Source organism: Plectropomus leopardus, chromosome 22, assembly GCF_026936395.1.
Source record: "Plectropomus leopardus strain MGB_pleo_1.0 chromosome 22, ASM2693639v1, whole genome shotgun sequence".
Classification (NCBI taxonomy): domain Eukaryota; kingdom Metazoa; phylum Chordata; class Actinopteri; order Perciformes; family Serranidae; genus Plectropomus; species Plectropomus leopardus.
In genome coordinates this window covers 16,025,725-16,038,984 of record NC_142197.1, presented here as the reverse complement: position 1 = coordinate 16,038,984, position 13,260 = coordinate 16,025,725, and the positions used below count along the sequence as shown (strand labels likewise).

The 13,260-nt window shown below is 40.2% G+C and overlaps 2 protein-coding genes across 7 annotated transcripts in view; one reads left to right on the top strand and one right to left on the bottom strand.

Moving 5' to 3' along the window:
• Window positions 1-5,206, top strand: part of irag2 (inositol 1,4,5-triphosphate receptor associated 2) — a 52,556-nt gene extending 47,350 nt beyond the window's left edge. For 4 of the 6 annotated variants that reach the window (XM_088072925.1, XM_042510984.2, XM_042510983.2 and 1 more), the window contains 2 exons: window positions 2,156-2,310; window positions 4,156-5,206. In XM_088072925.1, coding sequence (XP_087929051.1) covers window positions 2,156-2,310; window positions 4,156-4,298 — 298 coding nt within the window. In that variant the 3' untranslated portion in view covers window positions 4,299-5,206. Of the gene's footprint in view, window positions 1-1,505; window positions 1,533-2,155; window positions 2,311-4,155 lie in introns of all 6 variants that reach the window. The other 2 variants (XM_088072926.1, XM_088072927.1) reach the window with 1 other exon arrangement.
• A 107-nt stretch (window positions 5,207-5,313) lies between these two features.
• dnai7 (dynein axonemal intermediate chain 7) lies at window positions 5,314-13,254 on the bottom strand. The gene is made up of 16 exons (XM_088072928.1): window positions 13,211-13,254; window positions 11,634-11,715; window positions 11,304-11,392; window positions 10,991-11,095; window positions 10,591-10,728; window positions 10,148-10,282; window positions 9,856-9,959; window positions 9,572-9,730; window positions 9,307-9,457; window positions 9,139-9,229; window positions 8,789-8,958; window positions 8,018-8,177; window positions 7,517-7,731; window positions 7,259-7,417; window positions 5,693-5,806; window positions 5,314-5,597 (listed from the first exon to the last, which is right to left on the bottom strand). The coding sequence occupies exons 1-16, from the start codon at window positions 13,211-13,213 to the stop codon at window positions 5,322-5,324; spliced, it is 2,151 nt and encodes a 716-aa protein (XP_087929054.1). The 5' UTR covers window positions 13,214-13,254; the 3' UTR covers window positions 5,314-5,321.
• Window positions 13,255-13,260: the final 6 nt, after the last annotated feature.

Sequence of the window (13,260 nt, the reverse complement as noted above, 5' to 3'; positions counted from 1 at the left end):
CCTGCAAACACAACATTTTCTGCTGTCAGAAATCATCTGTGACATATCAGATATTTTTTTACTTGATCTCTGTTATTTGATATTAAAGGGAACAGTTCACCCCAAAATCAAAAACTCATATTCTTCCTCTTACTGGTGTAGTGCTATTTGTCAATCTAGACTGAATTAATCTCAATTGATAAATAGCACAACAGTTATTGAATGATGTGTGGAGTGTTGGAGATATCTGCTGTAGAGATGTCACCAATATGTCTCTTCAATATATTGGAACTAGATTGTACTCAGCTTGTGGTGCTCAAAGCACCAAAAAGATGCATTTGGAAAACTCAACAATTTCTCTTCCAAGAAATAATGGCGCAGTTACTCAAGATAATCAACAGACTTTGTTGTGAGCAGTTTCTACAACTTTCGTTCTACCAAACTAAACCCGCCTACTGTATCATTGTGCAGAAGGAAACATTAATCTACTTGAGACTCTCGTGCTCATGACAGGGCGAGATATGTAATTATTTTTGGAGTCTACCTTGGTTGAGCTGTAACATTAGCTGACTCCAGGTCAGCTAATAGAAAATTCACACTTCTGTGCAGTGATAAAGTTGGCAGATATTAAAATAGTTCCTCCATGTAGCTGCTCACAACGAGGTCTGTGGATCATCTTGAGTAACCGGGTCATGATTTCTAGAAAGAGACATTGCTGTTGAGTTTTTCAAATGTATCTTTTTGACGCTTTGAGCTCCACAAGCTTAGTGTCATCTAGTTCCATTATACTAGACAGAAGTAGTAGTTAAGAGGAAAATTATGTCTTTGATTTTGTTGTGGACTGTGCCTTGAAAAAATTTCTGTGGCGTGTGGAGATTACACATCCATCAATGTGTCCAGGTTTTCATTTACCACCATAGTTGGTCTCTGATGGTTCTGCCAATACCTTTTCAGCAATTGTTACCATCACTGCTCTTGCTAACCACTTAGTCCCACTAATAGCAAGCAGGAAAATGATTTATCATCCAGTGTGAGATCATCATTTGTGTTACAAAAATTAACAAAGCTGCATAAAGTTGTGAGTATATGGAACCTCCTAAGTGATGAAACTCTTTCATTACATGGGTCTGTGCTGGACTAGCTTCCTCTTTGCTCAAGGGGCTCAGCAGCTTTTAATCATGTTAACAGAGCGTTTTTACTGGAGTGTCCTGAAATGATCGACTTCCTTCAGCTGTTAACTGTCTTGAGATCAGTGTATGTCAGTGTGACAAGTGTTTTAAAAGCTTTGTGATTTGTGTCTCATGCATGGATCTCAAGTTCTGATTTGCAGCTAACTGATAACTAATTCATCTTTACCCGGCTTGGTCTTGTGTGTCGTTTACTAACATGTTCTGCCTCCTTAATTTTATGTGCCACTACACTTTGACCATATTCTTTATTTACGTGGGGCAACTGAGTATTTTGTGCAAGCTGATCATGTTGTTCTGAACTGTCCTCTCCTCTTTTCCTCCCTCCACATTGCTCAGGAGTCAGGATGAGCTGTTTGTAATGCTGTAAGTGTGTAGGGAGGAGAGTCCAAAGTGGAAGTGCTTCTTGGATTCTGTCCCTATCCAAAAAACACAAAAACAAACAATAAGTGCATGCAAAAAGGCCTGTGTTTATCAAGTACGAGTGCCAATCAAAAGCCACTTAGAACCTCACACTGACTCTCTTGATGACTGTTAAGTGATTTAAAGCAGCACTCCTACTGCTGACAGATTTCAGGCCAAAATTGTCGGCTGCCTTTGCCTCACCAGTCGATGCTCAAATCCACCTCCATGCCAACTGCTATTAACTGTGCTGCTGACAGCTTTCTCATTATGCTGATGTTGTGAATGGTTTTGCATCTTTGACACGGTTTGAAACAGGCGGCAAAATCTGCTTCATTGAAGCCAACTTCAGATTGCACCAAACTGCAGCTAATTCACCGCCCGCCATCCATTGCATCAGTTACCACAAATGACCCACAGTTTTTACTAAAACACGTAATGTGGTGACCTTTTCCTTTCCCTGTGAGTCACTTTTGGTAACTTATTCAATCTCTCGCTTCATCTGAGAGCATTTTTAAAATTCTCTCATGCCTCATTTACTATCCACCATGTGTTAACATTTTATTCTCTTTGGTGCCCACCTCCAGTCCGAGCCCTTCCTCCAGCCCTACATCCACAGACCCAGGAATGGCCCAGTCTCTGTCTCACAGCCTGACCTCTTCGAGGGCGGCCGCAGCAGCAGCAGTAGCCAGAGGAGGCAGAGGTCTCTGGCTTTGGTTGGCGATGGTGGTGGTGTTAGCAGGTACACTCAGTCTGTCTGTAGGACTTATTTTAAAATGATTTTTTACAGTCGCACAGACTATAAAGATATTTTTCCGCCTGGATTTGACAACAGTAGAGATAAACAACCTATACTATAGACCATATTGTATTTTTTTACTTTTACTGCAACTTGTGGATAGAAAATCCTTGCATCACATACATAACATTAAATGGTGCTGAGCAAACGCTGCCTCAGTTGGTTATTTTTTAGCCACCTATTAAAGGCCCACCTACATATCATTATCAGTTTAACTTTACACTATGTTTACAGTATTTTAACCATTTTAACTAGCTGACAATCAGCCCTTTCTGACATGTTCCTGAAGACATTATCATAAAGCCATCAGACTCCATTAACAAAAACGGTATGATTGCTTAGTGTGTATGGTAAAGCGGAGAAAATATTCCAAATATAGCATACATTCAAGGTGATGTTGATATTGTATTACGTGTGCAACCCACTATGGGAGATTTAAAAAGCAGCTGCTACCAGTTAGCGGTAGTTGTCTACAAATCGGGAAAACAATCACATTCACAAGCTCCCTACCCTCCAAGCAGAGGACGAGATCAGCCGCTGTAAAACAGGGCATGGTAAATGATTGTTATCACCACGTGATGCCATTGTTGTCAGTTACAAAGTGCTGCCCACATGCATGGTATGTGACACTAGAGGCCAATGCTGTTGTGTTGCACATTAAGCCTCTTTTGCCTCTGCGATGCCGGCAAGCCGTCTTAAATCACATCCTTGGGCAGCATGATCCTGCTGTTTGGTTCTGTGTAAAAATGCTAAGACGGGGGCGACCTCTAGCTCATCTGGTAGAGTGTTCACTTTATATGCTGAGGCCTTTGCAGCAGCCCGAGGTCGATCCAGCCTGTGGCCCTTTGCTGCGTGTCAGTCCCCCTCTCTCTCCCATGCTTCTTGTCAATCTACAGCTTTCTTATCAATAATGGTAAAAATAACCCAAAAATAATCTTTAAAAAAAATGCAAAGGCGGCATAAGGGACTTTGTAGCAGCCCTATAGAGAGAGAGAGTGCAAATGCGTCGTATCCCGGAAGCCACACCACCAGGGGGGTGCCACAAAATGCAAACAAGGGCTGAAAAGCCAACAACATGCCTTTAGCTAGCTAATACACTAGATGTCAGCATGTCGAAGTATTATTTCAGCACTGTATGTCTCCCAAGAGAGGGAGAATAATCTTAAGCTTCAATCTCTACAGTTTGTCTGGTCAAATTGGCAAAATACTTGATGGTCACGTTACAGTAAGTGTTAGGAGCTCACAGTTTTCCCCGATTCTTAGTGCTGATCCCTCACTTCTGTACCCACTTTTGTCCTTGTGGAAAGCTCTTTTTTTTGTTTGGCAGCTTATAAAGCTTAGTTCAGGGTTCTTTACTTTTTTGGTAGTGCATCCCAACACAGAGCAGCTTTCAGGTATTTTTCTGTTGTTTGCTAGCGGACGTAAATGTCAAGGAGGCACCTTCATGCAATGCAAAGTCAATGGAGAGCAATGAATTGTCGTCACACCTCCAGAGGGGGCAGGACTTAAACGTGCTCTCTATAGCGCGATCTCTGTGTAAAAAGTAAAATAACACGGTACATAAAATAAACACAGCAGAATTGTCAGATAGGTTGGAACACTGTCTTCAACTATATATCTTTAAGCGTTAGTTACAGCTGAAAATGAAAACAGAAATAAAAAAGTTTGCCAATTTCACATATTTCTGCAATTCAAATCAATAGCCAGTTATCCACACAGAAGTTTTAAAACAAATACCTTTTAACATCTAATTCTGTGTTCTGGTAAATATCTGTGGTTCCCCTGCAGCTCTCCTGGCGCTGTTGGCCAGCCTGGTGATGCAGCCAGCTGTAGATGCAGCGCCTGTGGGGACCGGGGACTCCTGGATGACCATCCAGCAGCTGCTGTGGCCCTACACAGGGCTCCGGCACAACGGACAGCCCCCCGTTTAGCCCCTGAGACCCGGAGTGAATGGTGTTACCGCCCATCAGCCCTCTGAAGAAATGATCTGTGCACTGGGATGGTGATGGAGAAAGCAAAGTGCACAGCAACTGAGCGGAGGCTGCTGGGATGTTTACTGGTGCCTGAAGATTTCCTAAAACAAGACTTGCATTGACAGCACAGGCCAGGCCTCAGGGGATAGTTAACCCTGTGAAGGATTTTATGCATCACATCACGTTTGCTAAATTAGTTAGTCTTTGTGTGTGTGTGTATGCGTGTGTCTGTTTTAAGAGATGAAGCAGTTACGGGTGTGGGCAACAGTGGGCTGCTCAACATCCCGAACACATCATGATGCAGTTTTCCCGTCAGCGCTGGTGTCTGTCTACCCGGACAGAACACAATCTGTCTAATCAGGCTTCATCAGTCATCAGAGCTGGTGCAAAGATGAACAATCATGTCACAACTTCATGAGAATGACAGCACTGATTCACCAAGTCACACAATGGGGCCGCTGTGCAGATTTCCATTGACAAACATCATGGACAACGGCTTTTTAAACACATTTCATGCACTTAAGGAAACGGAGGACAATCAGCCTTTTTAATGGAATTTTGCAGAGGACATTTTATAACTTAAGTCTATAAACACTGGTAATAAAATGTTCATTTTAAGTGTTTTAAAAATGTTGAAATCTATATTTATGAGTTTGTTAGTTTTGAGTGGGGATATGTGAATATCTGTTTATTTTTGTTAAGTTATAATTCTACATTGTTACAGTTTTAACACCAAAGGGTTTTTTTATGTTCTTTTTTTTTGTGTTCTTGCTGTGATTGTCACCGTTTTCAACTTCATAGTCTTTTGTATGTTCCAAAGATGATGTGTGAAACTTTGCACAAATAAAGTAGCCAATTCTACAATAGAGGACGTGTGTTTTTATGTGCATCCGAATTTCAAATTCAGGTTTTTTTTTTAAAGAATTTAAAAAAAAAAAACTATTTAATTTGTTGATTTAGAAAAAGTTAATTTCAGCCAGGTTATGAATACATCAGGGGTCGAGTGGCACAGAGCAGGCTCTGAACTGTATCGACAAACAGATAGCTGGATACTCTTGTCCTGGCTATGCCCTCAATGCTCATGTCGTCTTGGAGCATGTGGATGAAGGTGGAGTGAAACTCACTCCCAGGACAAAAGTCTGCACAGAAAGCCTCACTCTTCTCTATGATCTCCAGCTTCTGACTCCTCTGAGCGCCCAGTAGGTAGAGACTCCACGAGCCCTTCGGCACTGGGTCAGATCCGAGATGCTCACACACCTGGCAGAGGAGAGGGAGAAAATACAAACAGCCCATTCCACATTGGGGGGAAAAGAGATAGAATGCTTAATTTAAAGAGCTGTTTGCAAGAATACCTGCATGACAAGATTCTCAGCTCCACATTTAGCATTCCACTTGCTCCACGAGAAAGCGCAGGCAGAGGCGAAGAGGGCCATCTGTTCGTAGGCAGCATGTTCTGTAAGAGGGTCCTGAAGAGGAGAGGAACCACACAGCACATTTATAACACAGTGGAAAATGCTGGAATTAGTCTGGTGATATGCAAGTATCAAAGTTAAATCAGAGGAAGTTACTCATTCTGTAGAGTGGCCCCTCAAGTTTACATAATTTACAGTGAGACGATTGTTTATTAGAGTGTTGTGTTGTGGCTGTTGAGGCATAATTTTCCACTCTGTGGAGCTGAAGCATAAGATAGAGAAATTGTCCTTTTTCTCATGTTCCTGTCACATCGTTAAAATGTGTGCAACACTCCAGACATGTAACCACCTACCTCTGCTAAAGAAACAGAGATCTGATATGTTAAATTCAATTTTTAAGAACCACGCCAGCAGCATGGAGACAGCAGTACTGATTGGTTAGTCCAGACTGAAATACATCAAAAACTGTTAAATGAATTGCCTTGGTGTTTTTGCACAAAGAAGTATGGTCTTAATCCTATTGACTTTGGTGATGCCTTGAGTCTGCATCAAGATTTTTTGCTTTTGAGTGAAATTCAAACGACTATGGGAAGGAATTGATATGACTTTCATTGGCTTTGGTGATCCCTTAACTTTTCATTTAGCACCATCATCTGGCCAAAATTTTAACTTAACAACAAATATTTAACAAATATTTTGGTTTATGACTAAAAACTTGCAAAGCTTAAAACACTGTAGGACACAAAGAAGGTCTGCACAGTGTTAGACTCCAAATAAAAAGTTAGTGTTTCTCTTTAAGGCACCAGATGTGTTACATAATATTTATTACTATTTTTTTATTAATTTATAATCACCTGAAAAAAAATGTGTTTTTTCACCTTAGAACGAGCTGCTATATATCTACATATATAGCAGGTGCTCCTCCAAGGGGTTCGCCATGTTGTTCTACAGTAGCCCAGAACAGACAAAACAAACACTAGCTCTGAAAATGGTCATTCATGTTTTTTTAATCAGCCGCCGTAGTTTTTTTGTGGGCTTGGCACACAGGATAAGTTTCAATTCTGCAACCTCACTTCTAGATGCCACTAAATCCTAAACACTGGACCTTTAAGGCAACGTTTGAACCTGCAATACTGAGGAAAATCTGATGGAAATGTTGTCTTATAAAAGTACACAATGCCTTTTAGAAGAAAAGCTTTTGTATGGAGCCTAACAGTGAGCAGACTGCTTCTGTGTGCAACAGTTTTATATTTTTTGCCTTGCCTTGTTTTTTTTTTTCTTTATTCGGAAATGTTAGCATTCAAAAAGTAAAAAAATACAGGCGTGTACTTAGACTAACATGTCCTTATCACATGTCACTTTTACACTGATATGTGGATACGTGCCGGACAATATTCTGCAACACTGGCCTGTGCATTCAACACAGAATTGATAACAAATAAAACTAAACCAGACTCTACTCTAGTATTTTGCTTTTCTAAAGCCTAATATGAAGAAGATGCAGACCTTGCTGCAGGTGCTGACGTATTTGTCGGTGTACTCATTCACAAAGATGTTGATCCCTGAGTTGAGCATGGCTCTCTGCAGGACAGGGCCACTCATCCACTTCCCCATGAGGTGAGACAGACCTCTCTCCTGCTCTGACTGCAACATACACTGATCACCCTGTTATTCAAACAGGCACAAAAACACATTAAAACGGTCAAGTTACATTTACTTTTTTATTTTTCTGTCATGTGCGTACAGAATTTTCTTTTCTCTTACCTGAATTGTGATACTGAGGTCGATGAGTGCCCCATTGACGGTGAAAAGAGCTGAGTCTTGGCCCAAAGGCCTGAGCTCCCAGCTCTGGAAGGGAAAGTTGGCGTAAGTTTCCTGCATCAGCACAAAGGCCTGGAAGGAGTCCATCTTGAAGGAGATTTTGCCCTCTGCTTCCTCATAAGACATATCAGTGATCCCATCCATCCTCCACTGCTTCACTGGAAAAAAACATATAGATGTCCATAACATATTTGGTGCCTTTTAAAACCTGATCTGGATAGAGAATCTCACCTTTACATTAGTTATTTTCAAAAGGGATACATTTTACACATATAGTGGTAAAGACATGTATTCAACCAAAACTAACCCTTCTGTTTTTATTCCTTTAAGGGTCATTCTGACTGATTATAATAATAATAATTATATATTACCATGATACAACAATATTTTCTAAGATGGTTATCTTACCATGAAAATCTCATACTGTTGCAACCCTGATCCTACCTGTAGCATCCCAGCGAGCCACTTGAGGAGGTTCCAAGAAGACGACAGAGTCAGGCAGCGTCACAGACACACCAACAGGAGGGCAGGTAAGAGCGCCATTATCATCTAAGTTGGATTTCTCCACAGGGTAGGAGAACACCTGTAGCCCTTTGTCCAGCAGCTGGAAAAAAATGGAGGGTCCGTTTATGTGTTTCCTGCAGAATGTGAGTGTAAGTGTGGAGATAGCTGACAACAAGTTGTGGGGTTGGTTGGGAAAATTGACAAGCAATTTTTTTTTTACGAGCTAGTGTCCCTTTGTATCATTCTGTGTGCCCTCTTCAAATTCAGAGGGTTTTTTGGGGGTCCGTGAAAGCTGCACAGGTGGAGCTCTCCTTGACTTCTTTTTTTCGTTTGTGACTCATGGGGTGTATAAATGATCTGTAAATCTATGCAGAGCTAATTAGAGATAAGAGGAGATGAGCAGCTGCCTGTAAGTGGATGCAAACTTTTAGACCCAGCAGAATGAACGGTTAAGTTTCACTTTCAATGCGCCTGATGTTCTGCTGCTCCATCTGTGCCCAGAGTATGCTTCACTCTCCAAAAGGTGCATAACCTAATGATAAATATATTTCAACAGAGCTCCTCATAAACGGTCCAGCTCCAAAAAAAAACCCCATCCTTTTGTGGCAGCAGTTGTTTAAATTGTGGTGTGCTGCCACAAATTAAATAATGTCTCGGAAACACTGAGAGTGTTGTGTGAGGTCGACTTTTGGGGCCTGTTTTTATATTCACCTTTCTAATTTCCCAGCCGTTGACATGGTGGGCTTGTGGCGGGAGGTGAAACATGTCGTAGTAGAAGACCCCACCCAAAGGTGTGTGCTGCATTAAATCCACCACCTGGACACACTCTCTGTTGTCTATCGCTGTCAGCTGCACTGAGGGAGAAGTCAAATTCCCCTCACCTGAAGAGAGAAAAAGAAAATCATCCATCTGTATTAACAACAATTTAGATTTAGTTGATGGTTGGTGTATTAAAAGACCTGTCAGTCATTTTGAGTGACAGCAGGTTTACATCCTGTATGATGCTGCTCTCTTTTTGTTTACATCAGGAGTGACAGGAAGTGTCAGGCTGGGCATCTTACCACCGAGTGCCTCCATCTGTGTCTCTATCTGGCTCCCTCGGCCATCCGAAGGTTGGGCACTGTTTCTCCTCGACTGTAGACTGGCTACACTCTGTGAGATACATTCTCAGTCACAATGAAAACTTCACGTTGAGTCTAGTAACCCAGATCAGTATCGTTCCATCTTACCTTCCTCCCTTCAAATCCTTGGATGGACTGCTCCCCCTCTTCCACTCTCTGCTGCATCTCACTGTCTTCCTTAACCTCCCCCTCTGCTTTTGTCTCCTCCTGCTCTGGTGCATCTGTGTCTGCTGGAACCTCCTCAGCGCCTGAAAGAGACCTGCGACCAACCAGATGAGCAAAGAACACAGAGGAAAGGGTAAGCATTAGCAGCATTATTGTTACTTTTTAAGTTTCCATAACTGTATTAGCAGAGGTACGAGCACTATCAGACCTGTGGCTGGGTGTGTGTATTTTCAGGTGAGCCATCCTGGTCAGTAAGGACAGGTGGTCATAGCGTGTGTGAAGGATCCGAACTGCGATATTGCTCACAGCCAGCTGTTTGGGAAGCTCAAAGCCTAGGCCCACCTCTTCAAAGTTAAATTCTTTAAACCTGAATGGTTAGAAAGAATACAAATGTTCTAAATATAGTGTCCTAGCAAAAGTTTTTAAGGTAACGAAACTTAAAAAAAACTTATCACATTTAACCAAGATAATCTGAATTTTTGCTCCACAAACCTTGGATTTTTCTTGAGGTTGGCCCACAGACACAGTGTAACATTGTCATCTTTGATCACAGTCTGCATGTTGCCTGTCTCAGTGTCAATGTTTGCACTGGCCCTCTATGACCACAGAGACACATGCAACAAAATCATACACAATGTTTGTAGCCATCTCTTGAACCTTGGAAAAATACTGAAAAGCAACCCATACCCAAAAAAATAAACAATTGCTAGTATGTAGCCTTATACACTTATACTCATATACAGTAAAGTTACTAAGTAAGCACAAGTACAACTAGATGTTGTACCTTGAGGATCTCCTCAGTGGTGAGGTGGTGTTTCGAGTGGATTAGCTCCTGCAAGTGTGTGAGACCCTCCTGAAACTTCTGTCCCTCATGTGGATCTGTGACATCTCTAAGCAGAGCCTCAAGCTCCTCCATCAGCTACAAAGGACATCATTTGGTTTAAATGGACAGTTCATCCCCAAATTATGAATACATATTTTCATCTGTAGTGGTATTTATTAATCAAGATTGTTTTGGTGTGAGTTGCCAAGTGTTGGTAATATCGCCAGTAGAGATGCCTGCTTTCGCTCCAATATAATGGAACTAGATGGCACTTGGCTTTGGGTGCTTAAAGCTCCAAGGAAATACTTTTAAAAAATTTAAAAACAATTTCTCTTTGCAGAAATCATGACCCAGTTAGTCAAGATAATCCACAGACCTTGATCACCTACATTTAGAATACAGACCTGTAGAGCGACGTTACATTGCTTGAACACGAGTGTGATGTTGACCTCTGGGTCATCTCTCCATAGGCTGATATATGTGTTAACTTCCTGCTGTACTGCTGGGTCTGGAGCACCATCGCATCGCATGTACCTCTCCCACTGCACACAAACAACACCATGTCTGTTAATATCAGCCAGATTCTTTTTTTATTGAGCATATTACTTTGTATTTATTCAATCTGGATAGGGACACAATTAATATTTTGTTATTTTTGTGTTATAGTTTTGTTTTTCTGTGCTTGAGTATGGACCAGAAAAGTTTTACTGCATTTTTTGCTAAGGGAAAAATACATATGTCGTGCCAAGTTTTTTTTTTAAATTCATTGTGAAGTCTCCCTTTAACACAGACAGGAACACACACATTGGCTTTCTCCTCAGCATCAGTTTTCCATTTGGTTACTGCAGTATGATTCTCCTCCAGTAGATGGCGGAGTTCGTTCAGTTCGTCTTCTCTGCGTTCTTGGTCCTGTCAGGAAAAGACATCCTCATTCAAAGAAAAGCAGCATGCCAACACTCACTTTACAACAGTGAAGATATACTATGTATTACCAAAAAGAGCTGTTTTAGTGTTTTCAGTCTGAAAATTAACCTCATAAGGATACAGTTAAAAAGATAATAGTGCATATTATATTAAACCTACAAAACATGACATGTATGCCATGGAGACATTATACCTTTAACTCGAGCCTTTCTAGCTCCTTCTCCTTTCTCTCTCTTTCCAGTCTTTCCTGCTCTTCTTTCTCTGCCTGCAGCCGGGCTTCCTCTGTAAAGCAAAAGCAAATATTATGTATGTACAGTATGTCAACATGTACCCTAAAACTATAGAAGTCTTGTTAATTCCTAAGCAGTGACTGGCAGAAGCTCAATGCAGATTATCAAACAGATTACTTTTAATCAATTTTCTGCCTCCTACTAACCAACTACGCTGCATGAATGCCAGTGCTTCTAACAAGTATCTAATTTGACCCCAGTTAGATTAAAAGAGAGCCAGATATCTGGATTACCTTCCTCTTGCAGCCTCCTCTCCTCCTCCTGCTGCTGCAGCTTGGCCTTCTGGGCCTTGGTCAGTTTACGTCCCTTTGATGACTTTAAACCAGCAAAACATTTAATGAGTGCTTAACAGTGATGCAGCAATACTGTAGGTTTGGCTGTCAAAGGGTACATTACTGAGGAGAAACACACAAGTGTGTTTGTTACTGTAAGAGCAGGATGTATACTCTATACCTGGCTGCAAATATCTTCAACTACATACCTGTGATAATCAGATTAATGCAGAATTGTAAATGTGCTGACTGACATATGCTCCTACCTTTCCTTTCTTGGGTGGCTATCATTCACACGAGAAATATAGAAAGACAGTTAAAGAAGGTTCAAAACATGAATTCAAGGCACAAAGGAAAAATAAGTACAAAATGAAGGATTCTTCCTATTACTTGAAAGCAATGCAGAAGAGAAATTGTAATATAAAACAGATTTCCTGCATTTCTACACCTCCTGCAGTCTAGATTAGTTACATGACAGATGTAAAGAATAGCACAACAATTGTGTGGACCCTGTATGAGAAAGTGAGAGTCACAATAATCATGGGTGGACTTGACCATCAGGCCCCCAGCTAGAAGGACCCAAACAGTTATAGATCTGTTATGATGTTTAGATATGAAAAATACTGACTTATGTCACTAATCTAACTCACTGCACCCTGAAATAAGTTACAAAATGTCACCAAAGCTCCCTTAAGAAAAAATGGAAATCATTGTACCACTACATTTACGTGACAGATAAACGATTTTGATTTTTACTCACTAAATATAACAAAAACAAATAATGCACTATTATTTATTAAACTGTTCAGCATCATATAGAAATTAAAAGCTCCATCTTGAAAAACTTACAGTGAATTTAAATACATTGCACTGATAATAGGTTTTAATGATTGCAGAACTTTGATGTTTGTTTTATAATATTGATTTAACTTGATTATCATTTATTGAATACTAATTTTAAAACATACTTGACACAAATTTAAAACTCAAAAATTGTAAATTGGCAAAAACTATTACCTTATTAAGACATTTTTAAGTTAAAAAAAAATTCTGTTTAGCAGACCCAAAAGTTTTATATTTGTATTATTATTTTTTTTATTTTCCCTACATTTATTTATTGATTGTGCAAAATTTATATTATCTTAATTTATCTTTACGGCATTTTTATATTATGAAATATATTTTATTTGCTTACAACTTGTATAATGAAAATCTCGAATGTGCACCCCATGTTTTGAATGTTTTGAATAAAGTTTGACGCAAATAATGTCACATTTGTTGGTTCATTTCTTAAAACTAGTGCACTAGAATAAAGGGCTCTGCTTAAAACGACACAAACGAAACTGAACGCCACGCAGTGTCGCTTTTTCTAGTGTTTTATTTACTATCCTGTGTTAGTACGTTGTCTTTTGCTGTACTTTCTAGTTTTGTACCAATATTATACTTAGTGTTCAACCATGTGACTTAAATTCTTTGAATATAACATGATTTAAGGTCAAACTTGGGTAATTTGTTTGAAAAACTTTGTAAAAACTCACCATGCTGTAGCTAAAAGGCTCTGCGCGTCCAGGTAACCATAGAAACGCTT

Coding starts and splice junctions, on each gene's coding strand:
- dnai7 (XM_088072928.1), bottom strand. Junction 11,393..11,633: donor GAGGAGGCTGCAAGAGGAAG/GTAATCCAGATA, acceptor TTTGCTTTACAG/AGGAAGCCCGGCTGCAGGCA. Junction 7,732..8,017: donor GGCTCGCTGGGATGCTACAG/GTAGGATCAGGG, acceptor GTTTTTTTCCAG/TGAAGCAGTGGAGGATGGAT.